The sequence below is a fragment of the Mixophyes fleayi genome, chromosome 12 (assembly GCF_038048845.1).
Source record: "Mixophyes fleayi isolate aMixFle1 chromosome 12, aMixFle1.hap1, whole genome shotgun sequence".
In the NCBI taxonomy this organism is placed as follows: Eukaryota; Metazoa; Chordata; class Amphibia; order Anura; family Limnodynastidae; genus Mixophyes; species Mixophyes fleayi.
In genome coordinates, this window is record NC_134413.1 from 67240534 (window position 1) to 67268210 (window position 27677).

At 44.0% G+C, this 27677-nt stretch overlaps 1 protein-coding gene across 1 annotated transcript; it reads right to left on the bottom strand.

Moving 5' to 3' along the window:
- Window positions 1-26325, bottom strand: LOC142108500 (phospholipase A2 inhibitor and Ly6/PLAUR domain-containing protein-like). Its single transcript, XM_075192194.1, has 5 exons — window positions 26037-26325; window positions 18477-18584; window positions 10933-11073; window positions 9393-9518; window positions 1-303 (listed from the first exon to the last, which is right to left on the bottom strand). Exons 1-5 carry the CDS (start codon window positions 26086-26088, stop codon window positions 104-106), a joined length of 627 nt encoding a protein of 208 aa, XP_075048295.1. The 5' UTR covers window positions 26089-26325; the 3' UTR covers window positions 1-103.
- Window positions 26326-27677: the final 1352 nt, after the last annotated feature.

Here is a 27677-nt window from a genome sequence, read left to right on the forward strand (position 1 = left end):
TTACATTTAAGGAAACATTTTTTTATTTAAAATGGATAAATTCATCAACTTTAAGTTAGCACTGAAAGATCAGCAGTCTCCATGGAATTCAAACAGTGACCCCTTAAAATGTTATATTTATCACGTAGGAGGCAAGTACAAAGGCCATAAATAAGAAACAGGGCTGAAGGTGAACCGTTGGAGTGTCGTTACACACAATTCCCAAAGTGTAGACCACACCGGCAATGTCAAATGTATGATTTCCAAAATCGCAGACTGAATTGGTAGCACAGCCACGGAGTCTTGCACCAACACTTGCTCCAGCTGAAATAAAGCAGAGTAAACAATGAACAATTGATTTATATCTGTAGGACACAACATATTTACAGTTAGACGATTGTACATGAGGGTGATGCATAAAGGAATCACATTAGAATGAAGTTTAATTTTCCCAGACTTTCCTTACCATCGTCAGCTTTGCTCTATTGTTGCAGTAAAAGTTTATATTTTATTGGCCTATCTGTGAGCAGCTTCCCACTCTCCTCCAAGATGAAAACTGGTGGTCAGTCCTGCTAAATCATTGCATGTGGAAGGGAACAGTTCAAATAAGACACATTAATTACATCAACTTTGACAAGGGCAGAAACTTGGAGCCTGATTCATTAAGGATCTTAACTTAAGAAACTTCTTATTTCAGTCTCCTGGACAAAACCATGTTACAATGCAAGGGGTGCAAATTAGTATTCTGTTTTGCACATCAGTTAAATACTGACTGTTTTTTCATGCAGCACACAAATACTTGATAGCTTATTTGTACACTGAAATTTAAAGTTGATATTTGTGTGCTACATGAAAAAAACAGTCAGTATTTAACTAATGTGCAAAATAGAATACTAATTTGCACCCCTTGCATTGTAACATTGTTTTGTCCAGGAGACTGAAATAAGAAGTTTCTTAAGTTAAGATCCTTAATGAATCAGGCCCTTAGAGAGATGTTTAAACTGTGTGTAGCACCAATATGAAATTAGAGAAGTTCATATGTATGACCTAAGCACAATTAATTAAAAAAAATATAGGCTAAATAGTGGATTAAACTATATGCCCTTGTTATGTTTACTTTCTTGAACTAAAGCTGACATGTTTTTCCGAATTCTACTCTATAACTAGTTGCAATAGTTGTTTAGATACATTCTCCATCAGAGTGTACCTAATGCAGTGATAGGCAACAGACCTCTCAAGGGGGTCACATGATCCACTGACAAGAGTAGGATCTTCTCTTTTGTCCTCTACCTAATGATCAATATCACAGAGCGAGCACAGAGCCATCATACAGTTTATGTAACAGGTTGATCGGGGGCTTGGCGGTGATGTCTCCACAAGCCACCTATAAGTCACCCTTCTGTTTGTGTGAACACTTCATGCTGGGAATCTGGTCTCATAATGCGATCTGATAGATCTCCTGGAATGTAATGTGCGGTCTCCCTCTCAAACCAAGGACCACTTGTGAGGCCCCTGAACAATACCTTATTGTGTTTATTTTAGAAACCATGGCCCTGATTCATGTTTGGACTTACATCCGATTGCGTAGGGTATTTATTACGACAAGCCATTACTCACTACCTGCCCACTTATATAGGTCCCAGATCTTTGCTGGGCCTGCTCGCTAACTCGGGTCAACAATACGGATTGCTTGGCAACCTGCCTCATCGGTTCTGCGCATGTGCAGATTTCCAGAACTGGTTTCTGAATATGCTGATTTCATTAAGCTGAGCCTGACAAGCACTACAAGAGGCGCTCCTTTTCATCGTAAAGCTAATTGTGTTAAACTCTTAATTGCTCCTTGAATCTGTTATATTATTTACTTAACTCGCTGTGTACTGATCCTTGTTCTGACTTCTGCGTGCTGACTTTTGGATTCTGCTTTCTGAATTAATTTATTGGAGCCCTGCTGTCACTATACTGTCTTCCTGTGTACCGACACGGCTTGACTTTTGGCATAAACTTTGAATTAAAAATGACATGTATGTGTGCCATTAGCTATCGTAGAACAACCGCAACTAAGAAAAATACTGAAACTCATTGAATGTACAGTACACATTGAAAGCATCTTTATTTATGTAATGTAAAAAACAATTCCAAAAATGATTTATTCTATTTGTGTTAGGAGCTGTCACGGCCACGGGCACCGCAGCTCACTTGTCTATTACCCCGCTGAGCGTCCCAGCCATCTACTTGGCGACTAGGACGTCACTTCTGCCGATTCCCTGCACAGCGCGCCCCGGCAAATAGGACAGCCGGGCGCAGGCGCTGATATCTCCTCAGCCTGTGGGCTGATTAATGTGGCCTTGTTTAATTAGTCCTGGCATGTGTATTGTTACAGCGCTGAGCCCTGATTGGTTGCTCTGTGTATTTAAGGCAGGGAGGGCTTAGCCTACCTGCCGGTTATAGCACTTCTGACCCAGTCTTGCTGACCTGCTCCTGTTTGTTGTACCCTGTCCTGTGGGTACTCTGTTGGATTCTCTGAGTATGACTCCTGCCTGGACTTTGGACTTTGCCTGCTTGCCAGTGACCCTTGACCTCGGCTACCATTTGACTATCTGTTGCTTTCTACCCAGCCTCCTGGTCTGACGCCGTGGCCCTGCATTACCAATCCACACTACACCTGGAGCTAAGTCCTGGGGGCATCTGAGTACCGGTGAGCACATCAAGCTCTAAGGGAAAGGCGGCTGTTATAGGTGTATGGCAAGCAGGGCCGGACTGGAACTAAAAATCAGCCCTGGCATTTCAAGCATACAGGCCCATCTCTGTTGATGAGCATGAAAAAACTGGGTGCCGCTAAGGGCGTGGCCACATTATGTTCGGGGCGTGGTCAACATGGGGCATTGATACATACATTACATACATTATAATAAAACATTACATTTATCAGGCCCTCCCTATCATGCCACCCCTCCACCCCAGAAGCACATTACAACACCCCCAGTCCGCTGTACTTATCTATGCTTCTGATGCTGCTGACATCCATCAGAGTGGGAACGTCCTGTAGAGTGAGCAGAGAAACTCTTAGTCTCACAAGATTAATAAATCTCATGAGACTTAGAGCTTCTCGGCTTGCTCTGCAGGCTGTGTCCTGTCCGGGAACTGGGAGTAGCTATCCGCTCCCTCCTGCTAACCAGAGCTGGACTTAGTCTCAGGGGGCCCTAGGCACTTAAGACAGGGGGCTCCTATGATGTAATATTGTTATTAGACACATTTTCAACAAATACATAGGCAATACTGTGAGCACTACTGTTAGGTGTACACAGTTCTGCCTTCGCAAGCAGTACAATGTGAAGTAGGACATACCTCCCAACTGTCCTTGCAGTCAGACCAAATCCTGACTAAGCGGGACAGTCACCCACCAAATTCAGGACAGTTGGCAGACTGTCCTGCTCTCTCTTACCTGTCTTGTCATTGTCACCACTTGTGGCTGCTGGTGTCTTTAGATCAGTTGCTGCTTGTCTGGATCCTGGAATGTTGGGGGCCCTATTTGGAAACAAAAAATGGGTACATGAAAGTTAGAAAACTCCAAATAGCACCAGTGTTAACTCAATATAGCACCCGCATTATAAAATTAGGCCTCACTCCAGCCCCAACATTAAAATAATAGTATTCCAATTTAATAAATAAATCTATTTCCTCCCTCCAAACAGCCTCAGCAAGAAATTAAATAGCATTTATGTTTAATAAAAATAACCATTTCCCACAAACATCCCAGGCATTAAATAATCACATTTAATAATTAGACCTAATTTTCCCCAAACAGCCCACATTCACTTAATAGCACACATTATAGTCATAAACTGTCCCCCACACACATTATAGTCATATACTGTCCCCCACACACATTGGCCATTTTTATTTTCCCCCTCCTACAGCCATTGGCCCCCCCCCCGCAGACATTTTCAATCACCCCCTCTTCCCCCTGCAGTCATTTTCACCATCCCCCCCTCCCTGCACACATATTGCGTTTGTCGCCCCCCCTCCCTGCACACATATTGCGTTTGTCGCCCCCCTCCCTGCACACATATTGCGTTTGTCGCCCCCCCTCCCTGCACACATATTGCATTTGTTGCCCCCCCTCCCTGCACACATACTGCGTTTGTCGCCCCCCCTCCCTGCACACATATTGCATTTGTTGCCCCCCCTCCCTGCACACATATTGCGTTTGTCGCCCCCCCCTCCCTGCACACATATTGCGTTTGTCGCCCCCCCCCTCCCTGCACACATATTGCGTTTGTCGCCCCCCCTCCCTGCACACATATTGCGTTTGTCGCCCCCCCCCCCCTCCCTGCACACATATTGCGTTTGTCGCCCCCCCTCCCTGCACACATATTGCGTTTGTCGCCCCCCCTCCCTGCACACATATTCCGTTTGTCTCCCCCCCCCTCCCTGCCCACATATTTCGTTTGTCTCCCCCCCCCTCCCTGCACACATATTCCGTTTGTCTCCCCCCCCCTCCCTGCACACATATTCCGTTTGTCTCCCCCCCTCCCTGCACACATATTCCGTTTCTCTCCCCCCCCTCCCTGCACACATATTCTCTACACTTACCTCAGCACTGACAGCTGCCTCCACTGCAGCTAGCGCTACGCGGGTGCCGGGCCGGCGCACAGAGCCGTCATGACGTCACACGTCATGACGGCTACACACCAAAAAAAAATCGGGGTATCGCAGGGAGCCGGACCGGCCCACACTGTCATCGGCCCTTCTGGCATTTGCCAGAAGTGCCAGATGGCCAGTCCGGCCCTGATGACAAGTATTGTTTAGTACTTGTCGAATGCCACATGCACGTTATTTGCAATTTTAAAATGATCATGTAACTTGAGCATACTTCTCCCCAGATTCAAAACATAAACAATATCTTGAGATACGCTTGGTCAGAACTACACTCAAGATACATAATCTTTTTAAAATTGCAACTTACATTCAAGATGCGTTTAGCAATGAATCAGGTCCCATATGTGCATTGCACAAAACGGTCTCCCATCGTAAGTATAGTGTCTACTAGAGAGAGTATGTAACCAACTACTGCAGGTAGTCAGCACAAAAAAAAAAGTTTATCACCCTTTTTCATTGACTGAACAGTCTATTCTTCCCTTTGCATTATTTATCGTTTGTTTAGCCTTTTAAACTAGCTGTATATGCTTTTGTATCCTCCCTTGATTGGTCTGTCTATATTCCTTATGTGCAGTTTTTATAGTACTTATAACATCTGCCACTTCCTTGAAGAACCATATTGGTAGGGGCACATTGACCATGGACCTTACTGAGAGTTTTTCAGGTAGGCTGGTGGACCACATGATGTAATGCTTGAGTAATTATTTTTTTCTTCTGCATTTTTTTTAATGATTAATTAAATAATGTATTTCATTTTTTCCTCAAGGGCTGGGCTGCAAGACTGATAGGGCCGTCCCTTGCTTAAAAAGTGCAGCCCCAGCAGTGCATAGCCAATGACAGTCATAAAAGTTATTTTATCATCTTGAATGGACACGTAATCATCTCACCACCCACAGTCAACTTCTACATGGAGTCTCTGTATTATAATGATCTTCGTGTTCTACTAAAGCTTCTCTTAATGTTCCAACAGTACATTACCATTGAATATTGAGTCACTCAGACACCTGCATTCTGATTTGTTGCCGCACTGTCTCTCAGTGGACGCCATGGAATTTATAGTCTCGCGAGTGAGTCGAGGAAAGTTTCATCTCGCGAGACTACAACAGAGATCAGACCTAACTCTGCAGGAGCCACCCTGAGAGTCTACAAAAAGTGCACAGGTATGAGAGAGAAATCTTTCTTTGCGGGGTTAGTTGCATGCATGATATGGGAAGGATTAATACAGGGGGGCATTATATGGGGTTGACTCAGAACAGGGGGTGCATGATATGGGGGGAGATCAATATGGGAGTGGTGACTTGATTTGGGGAGAACCAATACAGGATCATGATTTGGAAGAGAGCCAATATGGAGGGGGTCATGATAGTGCACAATGTGTCCCATTGTGGGGGGCTGGTTGAGGGGAGGCAAAGTATCTAAAAAGGGAGGGATCTTTTCTCTGTATTGAGTATGCATCACTAGTATGTTAATTAAAGAAATGAAAGTTGCTCAATCAATTTATAGGCTATAGCAGGTGTGTGAAAGGGTGGGGTTATCCTAAAAGGAACAAAACACACAGAGATCCCCCCGTTCACTGCTATAGCCAGCAACAGATCTGCTATTTCTACTGTAGATAAAAATGCAAAAGTCTTAGTTGCACACATTTTCAAATGTATGTTAAAGCCACCCACCTCTCCACGGTGCTTTTGCTAATAGGGTGGTCCTAATTCTAAACAATGAGAGTCCCATATATTTGGACCATACATATGTGTCTTTAAATTGAGAGCTAACTTACCAAAGAGGTACCCCAAAAGCCTCCAAATAGCACTCCAATGTCAGCGCTCACTAGTATGTTCTCTGTATTGTATGACGGTCCCTAGGATGGTCTCTGTATTGTATGGAGGACTCTTGGATCCTATCTCTATTATATGGGGGTCACTAGGATGCTCTCTATCCCAATTACTCTCTTCCTGCTCTCTTCTTGACCCTTTGCAGTCTGGCTTCCACCCTCTTGATTCCACAGAAACTGCCCTCACTAAAGTGACAGATGAACTAATACTAGTGTCACTCACCGGACTGTGAGTGCCATTTCTCCTGTGTTCAGGAACCGTGGCCGTCCGCCATCCTGAGGGTCTGCGCATGTGCAGCCCTTATAAAACCTTCAGTACCTGTTGCTTTTAATTAATTGGATGATCAGGCAACCCTCCCTATTTAAACCACCTGTGATCATTACCTAGTTGCCTGATCTTGGAGTCTCATTCCCCATGAGCCTCTGAAGGTGTTCCTGTGTTTCCTCGTGTATTCAGCTCCAGCTGATTCCTGTCTACTACGATTGTGGTTTTCAGAGCACTTCACTCTCCTGTGTTCAGCGTGTCTGCACTCAGCTGATTCCTATCTGCTACTGCTGCCGGATTCCAGACCGCCTCAACTCTCCTGTGTTCAGCGTGTCTGCTCTCCGCTGCCTCCGTTACTACTGCCGGGTTCTAGACCGTCTCAACTCTCCTGTGTTCATCGTGTCAGCTCTCCACTGATTCCTATCTGCTACTGCTGCCGGATTCCAGACCGTCTCTACTCTCCTGTGTTCAGCGTGTCTCCCCTCCGCTGCCTTCGCTACTACTGCCGGATTCCAGACCGCCTCTACTCTCCTGTGTTCAGCGTGTCTCCCCTCCGCTGCCTCTGCTACTACTGCCGGATTCCAGACAGCCTCAACTCTCCCGTGTTCATCATGTTTCCAGTTTTACTTACTACTGCTTCCTGAGTATTGCTCCTTTGATTACCGGTTACCTTTCGTGCGCTGCACCAACCTGATTACCGCTTCCATCCTCCAGTGGTCTCTCCTCCTGCCGGCGTTCAGCCGTTCAGGTATCCCTGCACTTCTCCTTGACAGCCTGCTCTCCTGAACCGCGGTATGCATACTTTCCATTGACTTTGCTATTGTATTGCATATCCGTCTGGACTGTGTTGTGGTCATCTCCGGAGTCTTCCATCTACTGAAGCTATTGTTACTATTGACTTTGTTTCCTATTACCTGGATCTCTATAGTGACTTTGTATACTTCAAGCAGCGCTTGTCAGTTATTATTGTATTGTGGTTATCATCGTGGGATCAAGTTCCGTGTGCCGCCCGTGTATCCTTTGTATTCCATTCATCTCCTCGTGCCCCTCCTCACATATATATAGCAGTGGTACAACTTGCTGAACGCAGACCACTGACTCCTGTTTCCCATTGGCACCAGGTTCAAGTATCCTCTCACATAAGCAGTGGTACAACTTGCTGTACGCAGACCACTGACTTCCCCGTTACCTACTTGCACCTGGAACCCATTCCTTCACTATAGACAGTGGTACAACTTGCTATACGCAGACCACTGACTTTCACTACCTCCTCTCTACTCCTGGACATTCCTCCTCACTAGAGCAGTGGTACAACTTGCTGTACGCAGACCACTGACTCTCCTCACGTTTACTTGTCCATCTGGTTCCTCGTGTTCATACATCTAAGTCATTACCAGTTGCTGCTAGTCATAGACTTTCCTTGAGCATTCTCTCACCATCTGCTGATTCTCCTGTTCCGTTGTCACCCTGCTACCAGAGGACCATAGTACCAGCTATATTACTCTGGTAAGAACATCATCTGGTGATATCCTGGGCAAAGACTCCTAGTGCCCGTGACAACTAGCTAAGTCTAATGGCCAAATCTACCTCCTCACACTCAACCTTTCAGCTGGCTTCGACACTTCTTATCTGTCAGGCGCCGTCCCCGGGATGCTTTCCTGTTCGGTCGTCAGTGCCTTTGCCCACCTCTGTCCTCAACCAATCAATCTGATGAAGCCTCTATTTAAATCCAATTCTGGCACCATTAGAACCCTGTTCTCCAGTGTTTACCATTGTTCCTGTGCTTATTTGGTTTTGACCCAACTCCCTCTGACTCCTCTCCTGTTCGTGTCCGCTGCTTTCGTTATTGACTCCGGCTTTCTGGCTATTCTCTGGATTTCTCGTGACCCTTGACCTTGGCCTGTCTGACCTTGCATTGGATTCTCCCTTTCGTATTGCCTGTCTCCGTTTTGCTTGACCCAGACCGTCCTGACTATTCTATCACCACTCTGATAACTGTCTAGGTGGATTGCGACGTTAGATTCCGCACCTCCTAGTTCAGTGGTGCTAAAACCAGTTGGTATTTCATTATTCTGCATTCAGTGGCTCTTCCAGTCTGACCATAATTATTCTCTCCATCGTTCACACTCACCGCTCCCATGCCTCATACCTTTCTGGTCTGTCCTTCACTGTCTCCACTTCTCACTCTAACTCTTCTCACCTCCCTCTCTTGATCAGAGTGCCTCAAGGATCTGTTTTCCACCCTCAAATCTTCTCTTTCCACACTACCTCTCTTGGCTAAATCCTACACTCCTTTGGCCTTCATTAAATTTCAAGAGGCGCTGCATTGTAAAGGGAAGTTTCCCTTTACAATGCAGCTCCGCTTGAAATTTAATCGCCGAACACTCTGAACACGCGGGTGTTGAAGAACCCGCATGTTCATACATTTACCCCTAGATCTGTGATTGCCCTTTGCACTCGAAGATTAAATGAACGTGGCTGTGTTCTGTGGTGTATTGTCTAGTTCTGGGCATGCGCAGAGTGATTCGCGGATTACCCGCACAAACTCGTCATTTACGCGCCATAATGCATAGGGCCCAAAGGGCTTCTTTTTACTGCAGAAAAAAAACACATAAAAACCTCAATTTTGCTAGAACAATTTAATAGTTGCATTTTACTTACATGTTGTAATTCCAACGTTGACACATCTTTTCTCATTGCCCGTGCACTCAACTTTGCAGGTCTCTATATTTGAAGAAGCGCAAGTCGGACAGGTCACTCCATTCTTCAGTGTGTCAGTGGATGGCACTTGAATTAAAAAAAAAATTATTGGCCAGTTAATATACATTTTATCAAATGTCAAAAGTAGGGATGAAATAGCGATTGCAGGATGTGTGACGGCAATGGTGGTGGAGATGATGACTGTTCATGAACTACATTGGCCCCCCATCTTCTGTTCTGAGCAAGCGCATGCGCAGACGTACCCCATTATGCTTAGAAGAGCAGAGCAGGGGTCAGTGGTGGGAATGGAAATACAATATGGGGCACAGATGAGGGGCACAGATGAGACACAGTGAAAGAGAGGGGGCTTAGACGAAACAAAAGCTAATACATCAATAAGACTGGGAGGAAGGGTAATATAGACAAAATGGAAGGCAAGTTATAGGGGGGGGGGGTGTACATAAGACACAGGGCCATGGCCAGATTAAAATTAGTGGGGACCTCAGGGCAAGTGACTTGGCACTAAAATATCATTGTGTGATCTGTGTATGTCTGGCGTCTGTGCCCTTATCCAGTCATCTTATGCACAGATTGGGCAAACACTGCATTGACTGGCTGCTGTTAATGCCGTCTGATCTTGTCAGAACAGTAGGCAGCATTCAAGCACAGGGCAAAGGGAATATTGCCCTCCTAAGGGAATATTGCCTGAAGTACCAAAATTGGAATGCTGGGTCACTTTCAGCAGCGGAAACTCAGAATTTGTCACAATTCTAGCGGATTTGGTGGATTTTCTTTTTGCCACTCTGGATTAGCGCTGGCAGTGATAAAGTCGCGGCATCTAACAAAGCACCGGTTTCTCCCCCGGGACCCCTGCAAGTGAGTTTGGTCTTTGCTGCTGGTGGGTTCGCCGGGCGAGGACCTCTGTCCTGCTTTCAAGGATGACTAGCTGGTATTAGACAGACAAAGAGACTGGTCAACGTAGCCGGGACTGGTACATGTACGGACTGCGGAGTGTCAAATTGGATAACAGTAAAAAGTGCCAGAAAAAAGCCAGCGCAGCAACAGTCAGGAACATAAGCAGTACATAGTGGAGCTGCGGTGATGGAGCCTGCGCTGGGAGCGGAAAGGAGATCCAAGGCAGCACTCTGAACATTGGACCCGGTAAGTAACTGTTGGACTCCGGATCCAACACATGACAGAACTCACAGCGAAATGCACAAACCTATGATAGGTCTAAAATGCAATTTTAATAATTTTTCCTGTAGGCTTTAGTACAATGCAATATAATACAGTGGAGAGATATAGTTCAATGAAATATATGATATGTATATGAAACAAAGAAATTAAAAGAACACGTTGGGTTTTTTGGAAAAAATGATGCATCGTGTAACATTAATTTGTATGAAAGACACTTGGAAAGCTTTTGATGCACCAAGTTTACTATTATGCTATAGATTCAACCCTGTCTAACGACAGATAAAGTAAAAACGAGCTTACATACATTGGAGCGGTGGCGGATCACAGTTGTCGCTGTTACAGCAGGACGTGGCTAGCTGAGCCCGTTGCGTTGAGGTCACACTCCCAGATACTCCACAAGATGATGCGTTTGGCGCACATCCTCTGCCAAATAGTGTGTAGTCATCTGTGGTTACACAAATACAAGAACATTCATCATAATTCGGATTTACATAAGTGATCCAAGACACAGTAGAGCAACAAGAATAAGAATGACAGAACAGAAGTATACCACATAGCTATGGAGTGTGATATAGTCGTATTAAAATAACCACACTATACAATTACAAGGAGGTCTACCATCAGGTGACTAATTATTGACCTGGACATGCCCTCTGTCATCTTTCACTAAATACCCTACAGAATGGCATTTATAAGTCAATACATTATTGTAATCATATGGATTTTAACTTCTATAAGTGGTCAGAAAGTGATATGTTAAATCATATAGGATATTTAAGGGTGTGCTTTGATTATTATTATTTATTTATAGGGCGCCACTAGGTGTCCGTAGCACAGTACAGGGACAAACGATTACAATATCAGGTGAGACGGCACGGTACGGTAAACAATAAGCACAGTAACTCAGTAAGCTCGAAGCACAGCTAGAGAGGGGGGGGAGATCCGCATACGACGGAGCCCAAGAGGGAGGGCGCGGATGACAGGGAGACCCCCAGAGAGGGGTGAGGAGAGAGCAAGAGGGGTCGGAGGGCAGAGGGTCCTCGAGGAGGAGGGCTAGGTAGCTGGAGAGCAGAGTTAGAAGTGGTGGAAACAGGAGGAGAGATGGTCCTGCTCAAGGGAGCGTACAATCTAAGAGGAGGGGTAGACAGACAGAGAGACACGGGAATGAGAGGGAGAGAAGGGGGAACGGAGGCAGATTCAGGGAAGGGGTAAGAACGGGGAGAGGCAGAAGATAAGGTAGAAAGTTAAGTGGGAGACTGAAAGGCTTTGAGAAAAAGGTGGGTTTTTAAAGCCCATTTGAAACTGGACAGATTATGGGGATGTTCTGATGGAGGGAGGGAGCTTGTTCCAGTGGAGGGGGGTAGCGCAGGAGAAGTCTTGGGTATGCGCGTGAGAGGAGGTAATCAGACGGGAATAGAGGGGACGGTCGTGGCGGATCGGAGACGGCGGGATGGAGCGTGAATAAAGATGAGGTTGGAGATGTAGGGAGCATTGGAGTTGGCGAGGGCCTTGTATGTGAGTGTGAGGAGCTTGAACAGGATTCTGTAGGGGAAGGGGAGCCAGTGAAGGGCTAGGTAGAGGGGGGAGACAAAATGCCTACTTTAAATTCCCAGGGCTCAGTCACTCATTCAGTATTTTAGGTGCCCCCTAAACCTTGACACACTACATGGCTGCCTTAGTGGTTGTGCCGGCACTGTGTAGCTTTTAACTTTTGAAAGACACTGAAAGTTTGATTATATCTAGTGCTCTAAGTCTAGATCAGTAGTTCTCAATCTCTTTTCAGCTGGCAGCCAAAGTTACATCGTGACAGTGTCTAGGGACCCCAGGTGTCAGTGTGCCATTGTTCTGGGACCCCAAGTGTCAGTGTGCCATTGTTCTGGGACCCCAAGTGTCAGTGCGCCACCCATAGTGTCAGTGTTGTGTTAGGCTGGGATTACAAGTGTCAGTGTGCAAACAAGAGAATAGGGTTGCGCTCTACTCCCAATGCTGCAAGAGCTGCACTAACTAAGGCTATCATCATCATCATCATCACCATTTATTTATATAGCGCCACTGATTCCGCAGCGCTGTACAGAGAACGCAATCACATCAATCCCTGCCCCATTGGGGCTTACAGTCTAAATTCCCTACACACACACACACACAGAAGGACACACAGACTAGGGTCAATTTTAATAGCAGCCAATTAACCTACTAGTATGTTTTCTGGAGTGTGGGAGGAAACCGGAGCACCCGGAGGAAACCCACGCAAACACGGGGAGAACATACAAACTCCACACAGATAATGGCATGTTCGGGAATTGAACTCATGACCTCCAGCACTGTGAGGCAGAAGTGCTAACCACTGAGCCACCGTATCCCTCCCTCAGAGTCAATAGTTTAGATTAATAGGCGCTCATTGACATTTGGCTGGACTTTCTTTTATTCTAGACATGGTCAACATGAACTAAGATTACCTTTTAAGCACAATCCAATTTGTTATATTGTTTATGTATGTTTTTAAGATTATTAAGTAATTTTATGGATTTATGTGGTTCGTGTGGTTTATGATATAAAAGGTATTTGTATTGTACATTTGATGGGATTGTACATATAAGATAGTTACGCTAAATAAAGATCGTTAAAACTATAAGATTGCTAATTCTAATTAGGTAGGAATACCAAATGTTAGCTTAAATTGACATTAAAATTACACGAGCACCTTGGGACGTATATGCAAAAATATTACTATTAGCCAATGAGCGCCTAACTATTAATCTAAAAAGTGTCAGTGTGCCATTGTGATGGCATCAAGTGGCAGTGTGCCATTGTGCTTGGATCCCAAGTGTCAATGTCCCATTGTGCTGGTACCTCAAGTGTCAGTGTAGTGTTGGACTGGGACCCGAAATGTCAGAGTACCATTGTGCTGGCATCTCAATCAGTCTGCCAATGTTCTGGAACCACAAGTGTCAGTGAACCATTGTCCTAGTTTCCCAAATGTCATTGAGCCACTTTTCTAGGACCCCAGTGTCAGTGTGCCATTTTGCTAGAACTTCAGCTATCTGTCAAGACTGTTATCTGCAGGGAAGTCCCAGAAGCAGGAATATCTTAGCTCTCTCCCTGGAGCACTGATTTGGTGCAAAACTGCCTCCCTCACACCATCCCTTCTGATCCCAAGCCAGCTGCCCTCTGCTTCCTTTGGCCACAACTTGCTGACCTTAATCAAGAGCAACTGTGTAGATGACAGTGGTCATCTACACGGTGGCAAGCGCTGTAGCCCTGCCACCTGAAAGCCATTCAGCATGCAGGAGGACCTCATCACACGTCTAATGCTAAGCGTTCCTCCACTGCCTAACCCAACAGGTTCCATGAGACCTCCTGTGAGACCAGCGAAGAGGACGCTTATAGCGCCTCGATCCGAAACCTCACTCTCATCAACTAGCATAATTGAGATTATGAGAGTAATTGCAATACTGTAATTGCACTCCCTGTCCTGTGCTTAGATACACCTGGGTGGTGACTAGTCACTGTAGTGGCATCTCCTAAGCAAGATTCCTATCAAAACAGAAAGCTACTATTGCCACTAATCACCCTTATAAGCATATAGGCTCTCTGATTGAGAACAGAATTCTCTGATCCCTGGTTATTTTTCTATAGTGAAAAATCTTGTGTGCTACTCTCCCCTCAACTCGGATAGCAGCACCCTCATGCTGATGCCTAATACCTGCTTGCCATAATAATCAGGGCAACACTCCACCCTCCACTTTGGTTTTCAGGCGGCAGAGCACTAAAGGGTAGGCTTACCATTTCATATATTACCTGGACTGGGTAAGCTGGGTAAGCTCCCTTACAATTTTAGAAGCTCATATAGTACAATTATGCTTCATGCTATAGGAGGCCCAGATTGTTATCCTCATCAGCCTAGTTCAGTCCCTGGAATGCTTTTGAACTTTACATTCTAGCAAGATCTGAAACTTACCATTCGAGGCCACTTTGAGATATTCAACTGTACCTACATAGTGCCTGTATTAAACTATTACTTTAACAGTTTCTGGATGAGGAAATGCTGCCATCCTGTTGTCATTTTATGCACACTATTGTCTCACACATCAGTAACCTGAATATCAAGACTCTTAGTTATTCATTTATTTCTTCAAAGTGCCCCTGCACTTGGCACTCCCTACATTCCTTAAACATACAATCTTTCCCTATGTTCTAACAGACCCTAAGGGTCAACCGAGTGTGTGTGTGGGGGGGGGTTCTTTGAGAGAACATTCTGAAGTTTCCTTTACTGATCACTTTTTCTGCTTAAAATACTACAAAGCACTCGCCTACCTTTCAATAGTTTCCCCAATTATTGATTATTCCACTATCAACTATTGCGAAAAGCAAAAAGTCTCACACCAAGGGAATTCCACACTGGCACCATAAAACATTTTCCTCTACCATCAGATCTGAAAGACCAGACTCGCCTCAATCTCCCATAGACTCTGAGTCTGGTAATGTTGAGTCGGCATCTGTCACCAAAAAACTTTCTCTCCCTGATTCAAGAGATGATCTGTTCCTCGATTCATGCCAAGGTCCAACATGCCCTCCACACTCTTAAATGTGAAGTGTCCTCCGTAGGCACCCACATTGACCAAATAGTGAGGAGAATTTTACAATCATGGTGGATGGAACACCTTGTCATAAGGCAAAAGTGATAGCTAAGTGGCTCGGGGATCAAAATATTGAAATTTTAGGTCCATGGCCAGGGAACTCCTCAGATTAAGAACTTGTGGTCAATCCTCAAGAGGCGGGTGGACAAGCAAAAACCCACAAATTCTGACAAACTCCAAGCATTGATTAGGTAAGAATGGGCGGCCATCAGTCAGTATGTGGCCCAGAAGATGACTTGACAGCATGCCAGGGCACATTGCAGAGGTCTTCAAAAAGAAGGGTCAACACTGCAAATATTGACTCTTTGCATAAACTTAATGTAATTGTCAATAAAAGTCTTTGACACTTATGAAATGCTTATAATTTTGCTTCAGTATACCATAGCAACATCTGACAAAAAGCTCTAAAAACACTGAAGCAGCAAACTTTGTGAAAACCAATATTTGTGTCATTCTCAAAACTTTTGGCAATGACTGTGTTAATATAGTTAATGAGGTTGAAAAAAGAAACCAGTCCATTCAGTTCAACTTATTTTGGATCTACTGCCATCCCTTTCTTATATTGGAAATTAATCCTGATTAAGCAAGCGCCAATCTGTTTCAAAAATCCCTCCTGACCCAATATTGTTTCTCCATGGACACACTACTAACCTTTATTTTAATTAACGGTTATAACCCTAGATACCATTCTTCGCTAAATATTTGTCTAACCCTTTCTTAAGCATATCAATTGAATATAACAACCTCAAGCTTTATACCAATCTTACTTTGTTGACCCCCTTCCAATGAACTCCAAAACTATTATACACACCTTTATAACCTGCCTCAGCCCTCTGGTGCTTTGGCTAAGCAGAAGCAGAGACAGCTGATAACTGAATTCCTTGCTGGTGCTTAACTTTCCAAATCGTCCCCATGTGTGGCAAGGCAGCTCAGGGCTGACATCACAATAGAGGATATCGAGCAGATTGTGAAGTGCCAACATACTGGAAAGGGCTTAGGGGCTGATGGCTTGAGAGCTGCTTACTATAAAAATGTTGCAAATATTTTGCATTCCTGTCTAAACAATCTCTTCAAGTCTATCCTCAGTGGGAAATCTTGGTCTAAAGAGTTCTTGAAGGCTAGGATCACAGTAATTCACAAAGAGGGCAAAGATATCTACAACTGCTCTAATTACCGCCCCAACTCACTTCTGACTAATGATGTAAATTTGTTTGCTAAAATTCTAGCAAAGAGTTCAGTACTCCCAACATCCCTGGTCGATTATGACCAAGTAGGTTGTGTCCCGAGCCAACAGGCAGGGAAAAACATGAGGAGGGCAATTGACCCGATTCATATCCTTATCACCAAGTAGATCCCAGATATTATTCTTCCTTTAGATGCTAAGAAGGCTTTCAGTGGAACATCCCTGACCTTCATGTCACAAACCTTAGCAAGCTTTGGCATCTCCAGAAGCTTTCGCACTAGCTTCAAGGCCTTTTATTCCCATCTCTCTAGAAGAGTCATGGTCAACGGCTCTAACATCCCACTCTAAGCAGTCTAGATCGACCCTCATTAAATGTTCTCCAACCATGAATATTTTGGCAAAAATCTGGGAGACCTGCAAGCCCCACTTGGATATCCTCCCTCTAAATCTCACCTCTTTAGGATAACCCTAATTTCCCCGTGGATCTCTCTACTGCCTTCTCTCAAGATTGGATTCAGGTGGGAGCACGGTTTGTTGGTGACCTCCTGCATCAGGGAACTTTCCTATCCTTGGTTGATCTGTAAAACAAAATTCCTGACCTCAACCCGGAACTTTTCTGAATACTTTCAGCTACGTAAGTTTGTGGGGTCTCTGCGGACAGACGGGTCCTCCCTCACAACCGCCTTTTCATTTGAACTTTGTGTATGTCCTCGCCCCTTCAAAGAGGTACGATTTCTTCTATATATAATATTGCACTCGATGCTATATTATTCCCCAGGAGCAGACATGGGTTCGATTTCCATTATAATCAAAGAGAACGCTTACAAAGTTTATCATGGATGGTACCTCACCCCTCCTCCCTACTTCCCACTCTATTCTAAAATATTAAACCAAATGTTTTGGATGTTTTAGCGGTAAGTTCTGAGGTCTACAAATTTATTTTTCCACTAATTTGAATATCTTCAATTTTCATATATCATGTATTATTTTCTCACTACGATTGTTTTGTATGCCTTACAATCTGCCATTTGGTTAAGTTTTGGAAAATAAAACTTAAATACAGCCTATAGATGGAACCCATTTTTATTTTAACAGCGATCTCCAGTTGGGATTGCCAGGTGTGAGGCTTCCTATTTCAAGAATAGTATGTGTAGCAGTTCTGAATTACCACATTCTCCAGTGTTCAATGGCTAAAGCCTGTTTGACGAGATAGTTTCATTAGTGAGGCCATTTAGAATCTCCCTATGAGCTACTTCTCTTCTATCAATGACTAATGAAGAATGGAAAGTACACTAAATTACTTGGTGCCCAATTCTTTTGTACATTCATTCAAGACTTGGGACCCCGGAATTTTATTAATTGGAAATAGGGGGTAATTTTTAAAACAAACATGAACAGGAGTTCTTCCTTAAAAATTTAGGAAAGGATTTATTTCTTTCCGCGGCAATACTCTGATATCAGACATTTCTTTCAATTTTAGAATGTCTGCTGAATATTTATCTCCCTCTTATGTGTATATTGGTATTGTGTATGTGTGTGTGTGTGTGTGTGTGTGTGTGAGTGTGAGTGTGAGTGTGAGTGTGAGTGTGAGTGTGAGTGTGTGTGTGAGTGAGTGTGAGTCTGTGTGTCTGTGTGTCTGTGTGTCTGTGTGTCTGTGTGTCTGTGTGTCTGTGTGTCTGTGTGTCTGTGTGCGAAGCCCCCACTCTGTTCAAAGCCCAATTTGGAGAAGAGCGGAACGGCCTTGGGAGGGTGACCTGTCACAGTCAGGCCCTCCTCACTTCTGGGCCCTGTAGCAACGGACCCTTGTTCCCCAACAAAGACAAGACATTCATAATTTGTAACTGTTACAATCAACCACAATGGTACAAAATACAAGGGAAGTTTGCATTGACTTTTTCATTCTTCTCTTCAAAGTGCGGTACAGGAGACAGCTTTCTTTTTTAAACAACCAGAATGCCTTACAGCATCTATATTGGGATTAGAGCATAGAGTATATTCCTTATAATGACTACTGTGCAGATTACTTACCAACTGAGATGAGACCAGACATGCAGATACTAGAGCCACAATCCGTAGTTTGGCCTGTGCAATATGTTGAAGTTACGTTATAGCATTCAAAACATTTCACAGTGTGACCTAAAAGAACAAGCATTAAAAAAGTGTTTAAACAAAACCGTGCATCTATGGTCATATTTCATTTCAATTTACTATAGATAAATTGTAGGTAGTACCTACCAGTTAGTTAAGTTCATTAAGACTTGTATGTAACTCCTATATATCGCTTGTGAATGTATTCTACAACACCAATGTATTATTATCTGTAACTAGTTAAACACTGGCCAGAGCAGCTGGGTAGCGGGCAGAGCGGTGGTACTGGAAAGCTGGGTCCAAACCTCAGAACATCTGGAAACAGATTAGAGTTGGGTCTAATCTGTAGGTCACAGGAATTTCAACATGGAAGAAGTTGTCAAGCAGCTCTCCATTAAAACAATTTATTAATTGTGAATCTATTTTTGTAGTTTCTATGTTGCAATACCCATATGGGCTTCAGCATATAGGAAGAACCACCAGTTCTCTAAAAGTACATTTTAGAGAACAAAACCGCAATATTACTTTGGGTCTACAGACACATATGGGTATATCTCCTAAACTGCAGGTTTGATAAAGTGGAGATGTTGCCTATAGCAACCAATCAGATTCTAGTTTTCATTTATTTAGTACATTCTACAAAATAACAGCTAGAATCTGATTGGTTGCTATAGGCAACATCTCCACTTTTTCAAACCCGCAGTTTAGTAAATATACCCCATAGTGTTTTGAGACACTTTTTCCAGGTTCATAATCAGAACCCGATGGGCTTTGTCTTTAATAAAAGTGCCGTTTTCAAAAATGACTTCAAAGTGCCAGGAATCGGCGCTGCGTAGTAAAAATACCCCTTATAGCTTACTGTGCCATCTTGTTACCCACAGCCATACAGTTCAGCCAATGACTAGGTGAAACGGCTAAGCTCTGCAAGCATAAGGCAGCAGGGCACAGGTGAAACATGGCATAACCAGCCCCCAAACCACGCCTGCCCAGAAGCAGCCACCACTCTGCTCTCCTAGGCATGAGCAGCTGTCGGCGCATGTGCAGTGAAAATACTTTTGGGCATAACTGCGCATGTGACAGACTGCGCATTCTCACACACATGCTTGCCATCTTATTAATGTTTTCTCTCTGGGAATTCCCGGTGAGAAGGAGGGGGATATGGGCGGAGGGGATGGGGCGTGGAAAATCGTGTCAATTTGACCCCGCCCTATGATGTAATGCCGCGAATGATGTAATCCCCTGAGAATCGCGTCATTGCGGCTCTAATTCTGCCCACTTTATTAGGAAGTGTGCACATGTGGGAGGATGGTCTATTCTCCCGGGAGTCCGGGAGACCTAATGGGATTTCAGGAGTCTCCCAGACATTCCAGGAGAGTCGGAAAGTAAGCTCACGTTCTGCTCTTCTAAGACGGCATTGCGGGGCCATATCTTTGTGGAGAGTATGTTTTCCCCGTGTCTGTGTGGTTTTCCTCCCACACTCCAAAAACATACTGGTCGGTTAATTGGCTTTAGACTAAATTAACCCTAGTGCGTGTCTGTGTGATAGAGAATGTAGTTTGCAAGCTCCAATGGGCCAAGGACTGATGAATAAATATTCTCTGTCTAGCACTGCAAAATATTTAGGTGCTATATAAATACCGTAACTTTTAATACGTTTTACAAAATTGCCAAGATTCTCTCACCTCCGACCCCAGAAGAGGCTGCAATTCCTCCAGCCACTGGGGGCAGCATACAGTGCTGCAACCACTGGGGGCAGGATACAGTGATGCAACCACTCAAACTTTCCTCTTTTGCACGTATAAAGGTTTCTGCAATAACACCATATTTGCTTAGTCTCCCTCTCCAGGAGGCTCCCGAAATTCAGGGAGTCCTGCCGGACTCCCGAAAAAATAGGCAAACCTCCTGGATCTGATGCCAATATTCACGGCATTGAGTATCGGGGCGGGGCTTATTCAAGTAATAAACCCCGCTATATAATGCCGTGAATTTTTATAGTGGGGGGCGGAACTATGGTGACGCAAAGACTTCACCACGCCCCCTCCTATCCCTGTCCCATGACCTGTCCTCCCGAAGGACAGAGTCAGAAAGTCGGCAAGTAAGAATAACACATTTGCAGCACTGTAGACAGATAGGACAGCTATGGACCCTCTCACGTTCCAGATCCTGCACCTATCCTTATTATAACCCACCCCCACTGATGTTAATATACACAGGTGGTCCCAGGCACACGCTGCTGCACATAGTGTTTTATTAAATTTTTTCACCATTCCTCCAATGAGTTTAAAGATTTAACACAAAAAAAACAAAACAATTTGATTTGTATAAGTAAGACAAACGCAAACATTTATAATAATAGTCATTTTAGCTGCATTTATCCTTCATTTGTTATGGATGTAGAAAAGCCATGGATCAACTCGGTTCTTTCACTATCTGTTGTTTTCCCTCTGCAACCCTCTGTTCCCAAAGTATGTTAGGGATACAATTTTCCTCCTTACTCAGACAAAGCAGCACTGATGTATGTATGTATTATTATTACAAAACGGGGACATAGAAGGTAGACAGAATAAAGGTAGACCTTAAAGCAAAGGGTATGAAGGACCCTGCTCATTAGAGAGCTCACATTATAAGTGAGAGAGGGCACATCTGAGACAAGAGGAGCAAATGTGGAGACTGGGACAGTTATGAGGGTGCATTAGTGTGAATAGTGTTATCGGGGATAAGGTCAGCCCTATAAAAGATGGGTTTTCAATGAGCGTCTAAAGGTTTGAGGCTGTGGGAATGTCTGATTGAGTGTGGTAGGGAATTCCATAAGTGGGGAGCAGCACGGGAGAAGTCTTGTAGGCGGGAGTGAGAGGTAGTTACCAGCAGAGACAAGACGCAGGTCAGAGGTAGATCTAAGAGGGATATTTATATATATATATATATATATATATATATATATATATATATATATATATATATGTGAGTGTGTATGATATATCTAGATATATTATATATATATATATATGATATAGGATATGTATATATATGTATGTCATAGGTAGAATAGAAAGAGGAGGGGGTAGCAGTGTTCTTCAAAGTCTACAGTGACATTCAGGAGAGCTCCATTGCATCTAAATCTGCAGTCCCATAGTTTACAGTGTTATATAGTGTAACAAAAGGAGGCATTTAGCTGGCAATATGCAGGTAAAGCAGGGAAGTAGAGTAAAACATTGGCACAGTTATGTACCTAGGTGGAGATTAAACCAGGTAAAAACATATGTGTAGTTTAAAATTGGTTTACTTACATGATTTAAAAGCTGCATCCTCTCAGCAAACAGACAGGGTGGGTCTGATAGTCTAACCAGAGCCAGGGATGGGCGTTTCCTTTTAAAGAGAAGGTGGGTGTGTCACCTGTCCATCAAGCTAGGCCTGTGGGAGGAGTGTCAGGTATAAAACCCTGCTTGTGTCATTGTTCAGGAAGACTAATGCTGGGGTAGCTGGCTAGTCTTGAGAGAGAGCTGGTCTATGTATAGCAAGGGTTTAGGGTCTCCATAATTGCTGTGAAAGTATACGGTGTCAAAACATTTATTACCATCCTGACAATAAAGAACCATAAAAAGGAAGAAGTTGTACGCGTGTGCTTCTGCAGTAGCGGGCTCCTGCCACAATAGGTAACACCCAAAGAGGAGAGCTCTATTGCTCCATTGCTAATTGTCATTGCTGAAACACAAATACTAGGACTGGCAGGATTGTCTTATAAATTTGCAGTCAAATTGTATGGTTGTCACACGGCGCTTATTCGGCTTCCATAGACAAAGACTAAGACACTCACCTGTGCCTCATTAGCAGATCTCAAACCCTTAGTCTTGATCTGCACATGTGCAGACTGAGTACCTGTCTGTTGCTGGGAAGATTCCTATTGGTTCCCGGTTTTGGCTCTAAACTTGAAAAGGCACTTCCTCCCTTTCCTCTGCACCTGTCTCCGCTGTGTTGCTGTTTCACAGGCTATACCGCTCAAGCTGCACCTGTCTCCGCTGTGTTGCTGTGTTGCTGTTCCACGGGCTATACCGCTCAAGCTGCACCTGTCTCCGCTGTGTTGCTGTTCCACGGGCTATACTACTCAAGCTGCACCTGCCTCTGTTGTATTGCTGTTCCACGGGCTGGATCACTTAAGCTACATTGGTCTTCATCGTGCTGCTGTTACACGGGTCGTGCTGCTCAAGTTACATTTGACCTTATTGTGATATCGCTCCGGACTGCATCACTTATGTTCATCTACTCCGCATTTGCCTTTGTGGCTTAGTGACATTACAGGTCATATCATCTAAGCTGCTTGTTCTTATCTTCATTGCTGCCTGGACTGTTACCTGTGTCTCTGATGTGGTGCTGCCTTATTGTGGTTCCGTATACCTGCTGCATTTTTCCATATCTACTCTTTTGCTGGACTGTTCATGCTACTGCCATATTTTAATATATCAGTTATATCCCTATTGTATTCATTCATACTATATTGCTGGTGGTACTGCTCATCCTGTTTCTACGTTCCTTGTATCAATACACTGAGACTCTCCTGTTGATCTTTCAACCATCATTAAATCGCTGATTGTACTTTTATCCTGCATCTGTTGTCTATCTGTTGTCTATCTGCTGTCAGGGTATAGAACTGACATTGCCAGTGTGCTTACTTTACACCAGTCACTATCACTCCCCCAGGACTCTGCCCAATACACCTGGTAGGGACCGCGACCTGCGGGCAAACGCCGCTAAACCCAAGTCATCTTGCAGTGACCGCTGGTGAAAACCATTCGCCCGTTAGACTCCGCACCCTGCTAGGGGTAACATCTGTTGGGTGGATCCAGAATACCGAACCGTGACAACTGTGTTATATAGGTTACACACAAAGAGGAGAGCTCCATTGCTAATTTTCATTGCTGAAATACAAATACTAGGGCTGGCAAGCTTGGTCTTCTAAATCTGCAGTCATATTGTACTGTGTTATATTGATAAAACACAAAGAGGAGAGCTCCATTGCTCCATTGCTAATTGTCATTGCTGAAACACAAATAATAGGGCTGGCAGTGTTGTTCTTAATCTGCAGTCACAATGTACTGTGTTATCAAAATGGATTCACAGCAGTACACAGAAGATCAGGGCACCAGTCATGATGATAGTAATCCCTTTATGTCATCTGCTAAAGCCTACGTTGAAATGCATAGTGTTTTTAAGTCGGGGAAACAAAAATGTAAAAAAACACCTTTCACCTTGGTCAAGAAAAAAAGACCTGTAACTACCAACATCCAAAGAATGGTGGAGGATTATTTTAATTTTTTTTGAACAGTATAAAGGTGTTAGGCTGCTGGCCCCGATAACCAAACCACAGAACTAGATGACGGAGGTCTTCACCTTTAGCAGCCGCCTTTCCCTTTAAGCTAGATGCGCTCACCGGTACTCAGATGCCCCCAGGACTTAACTCCAGATGTAATGTGGGTTGGTAATGTAGGACCACAGCGGCAGTCCAGGAGACTGGTAGAAAGCAGTGGGCAGTCAAATGATAGCCAAGGTCAAGGGTCACAGGCAAGCAGGATAGTCAGATAAGACGCCAGAGGTCGGGGTCACGGGCAAAGTAGCAGGGTCCAAAGTACAAGCCAGAAAGGTCAGGGTCACAAGAAAACAGAGTCAAAATCCAAGCAGGGGTTCAAACATGGGAGATCCAAACCAGAGTATCCACAGGACAGTAACAGGAACCAGGAGCAAGTCAGCAAACTGGAACAGCAAGCTATAACCGGCAGTGAGGCTCAGTCCTCACTGCCTTATATACTACTGCTAGCCAATCAGACCCTAGTTCTGAAATTACTCACAGCCCCTGCCTAATACACCAATAGATTAATTAGCATACAGGCTGTACATATCAAGAGGCACTTAATCAGCCCACATGCTGTGATACCTGTCCGCGCATGCACCCAGAGACAGTTTTCGGCGTACGGCCGTTGCCCTGGCAACGGTTGGGCCGAATTTTTACGGAAGTGACATCCCGGTCGTCATAGCGGCGGCAGGGACGTAGGGAGGAGACACAGTGAGTCGCGGCGGTGCCCACGGCCGCCGCGACTGAATAACAAAAGGACAACAGTTTTATTAATAAAGAACAACGTTGCTTGCAGAAGTAATGTAATCAGGGATGTCTAAATAGACGTGTATATGTATTACCTTCCACTTTGCTGCTGTTTCATCAAATGTTTGCAATCTGTACTTTACACCAATGGTACCTAATTACATTATAATTTTGTGGGAATTACGGCTGATTTGAAGCTCAGTGATGAATTTGCTTTTCGCTGGGAATTACAATGGCTCTTTTTAGTGCATTGTCTGGCACCCTGGATTGGTCTGGGTCTGATAAAAGCACGCATCCAGGGGAGGGGTCAGTGCCCGTTGCCATGTATTAGCTGTAGAATTAACCCAGTTACCCAAGGAACGGGTGAAGCGTTCAAATGAACCATAACTGGTTTCACGATCCGAGGACAATTCCATCTTGCACCATTTTTCTGTTCTGCCACTGCTGTGTGCCAATGTGTCCTAGATGTGCTAGGAACTGCCGTGTGTTTGTGTCATTGCTCTGTCGCTTACCATCCAGCCAGGTCGCTGCAGTATTTGTCCCAAAGTGTATGAAAATAATATTGTCACCTGTGAGGTGGTCAAAATTGACTGCAAATGACTTGAAATGATTGTTATTGAGGTTAATAATAATGTAGGAACAAAAAAAGAGCAAAATTATGTGATTTTTGAATACTTTAGCAATTTTTCTAAAAAATACAGATCCAAAACCAAAATGAGGGTGGTTTTGCCCAAACCAAAACCAAAACACAAAGGTAATCCAGATCCAATATATATATATATATATATATATATATACATACATACATCTGGATGATTCTTCCAAGTCCTGCAAGTCGGTGATTGTCGAAATGTATCATTAAGTACAGAGAGAAATTGTAAGTGTAATTTGTAGTTATTATCATACTTGCCAACTCCACGGAATGTCCGAGAGACTCCCAAAATTCGGGTAGGTCTCCCGGGCTCCTGGGAGAGCAGGCAAATATCCCGGATATAGCATCTTGGTCCTCAAAATTACGCGATTTGCGGTGAATCGCGTCATTTTGGCCCCGCCCCCGCGACAAAATGTTGTGTTTGTCCCCGCCCCTCCCGCCCCCTCCATCCACACCCCCCTGCCTGGGATGTACTGGAATTAACTTACCAAAGGTTGGTAAGCATGGTTATTATTGTTTATTTGTATTTATCTGTTAAATTCTAACTTGCATTTGATCTATCAGCTCACTTATTATTCTCCTATATGGATGCATTGATTGCACTAAGCCTTAAATCACAAAGACAGTAGGTGCAATTTCAGCCTTTATTTATTTTAATCAGCACTTGATCTAACGGAGACTTCTACTCTGTCCAGCACTTCTCCAAACAATTGGCATTTTACAATATCCAACTCCATAGACATTTGCAGTCACTCACCTGGAGTCACGAGATCCAGGAGCACCCAGAACACAAGCAGGAGTGAGTTCATGGTTTTCAATAACACGCAGCACTAAAGGACACAGTACATAAGAGCAAATGCAGCCGACAATCTTTACATCCAGAAAATAGAAGGAAGGGTGGAGACTGCTCTCTGCGACATTGGCATAGGCAGTTCTGTCCTTGTTTGACTGGGAAAAAAAAATAGCAATACACTTTCACCAGAATTGATATATCTGTTTACAGCAGGTAGGGGATTTTGTGTCAGAGGTGCAAACTGGATAATCCAGTTTATACTGAGAGCAGAGTTATAGCACACCCGATGCATTAGTTCACTTTGGGTTCAAGGGCACAACAATGACACTGCTATGGGACCTGATAGTGTGCTGGAATAGTTTTGTCTGATGAAAGGGTGCAGAGGGAGGCAACATAATTTGAATTTCTAATTAACACTTGGGGCTTGAGTCATTAAGGAGAGCAAAGCATATAAAAGGAGTAACTTTGCACCTGGGCAAAACCATGTTGCATTGGAGGGGGGGAGGTAAATTTAAAATGTGAGGACAGATTTATAGTTGGGGTAGGACATGTCCTAGATCAACTTGAAAAAGGGAAAAATTGTTAGGCACTATAATTGCATCATACCTTACATTATTTGGACATAATTGTCTTTTATTATACTTTATCAGCAGCTATTTATGTAACGCCGCTAATTCCGCAGCGCTGTAGAGAGAACTCACATCAGTCCCTGCCCATTGGAGCTTACAATCTAAATTCCCTAACATACATACACACACACAGACTGGGAGAGACTAAGGTCAATTTGTAAATTGTTAGCAGCCAATTAACCTACCAGTATGTTTTTGGAGTGCGGGAGGAAACCGGAGCACCCGGAGGAAACCCACGTAAACACGGGCATAGCATAGAAACTTCACACAGATAAGGCCATGTTGGGAATCGAACCCATGACCCCAGTGATGTGAGGTAGAAGTGCTAACCACTGAGCCACCATACTTAGTAGAACTCATTCATTCGCCCACAACCCCTCAGAACTAGTGCCCATAAATATGCATCTGCACGCAAGTTGCCTTATTATAAAGAACATAGTTCCAACTGTTTTCAATCTAAGCATATCTCAAGATATGATCTGAATCTGGACGTTACTTGCCGTATGTAGACAGACCGAACAGGCTGTCGTGTACGCACAAACCTATGTGCACTAAAAGGACTCATCAGAACACAAAAATAGTTTATATTAGAAATGATCATTAATAAAAATATGGATTCAATTATTTTTTTAACATTAAAAACATCAATAAAGATGCTTTTAATGTGTACTGTACGCAAAATGCTTTTTTAACATCTGTCTTACCTATACACACACACACACACACACACACACACACACACACACACATGTTCTGTGCTATCTAGTGGCACACATACGTGTAATATGTAATACTATGCCGTGTCAGTTATCTCTATCAGTCGGCACTTACACCTGCCCCCTAGCTGGTTACCAAGCGCACGTGCGAGAAGCCAGGACTAGCATCTGCCGCATCTGCATTAGGATGACCTCACCATACCCTTATTGTACATGACCAGATGAAAAAACAAGGCCACGCTCGGTATATCCCATATTAT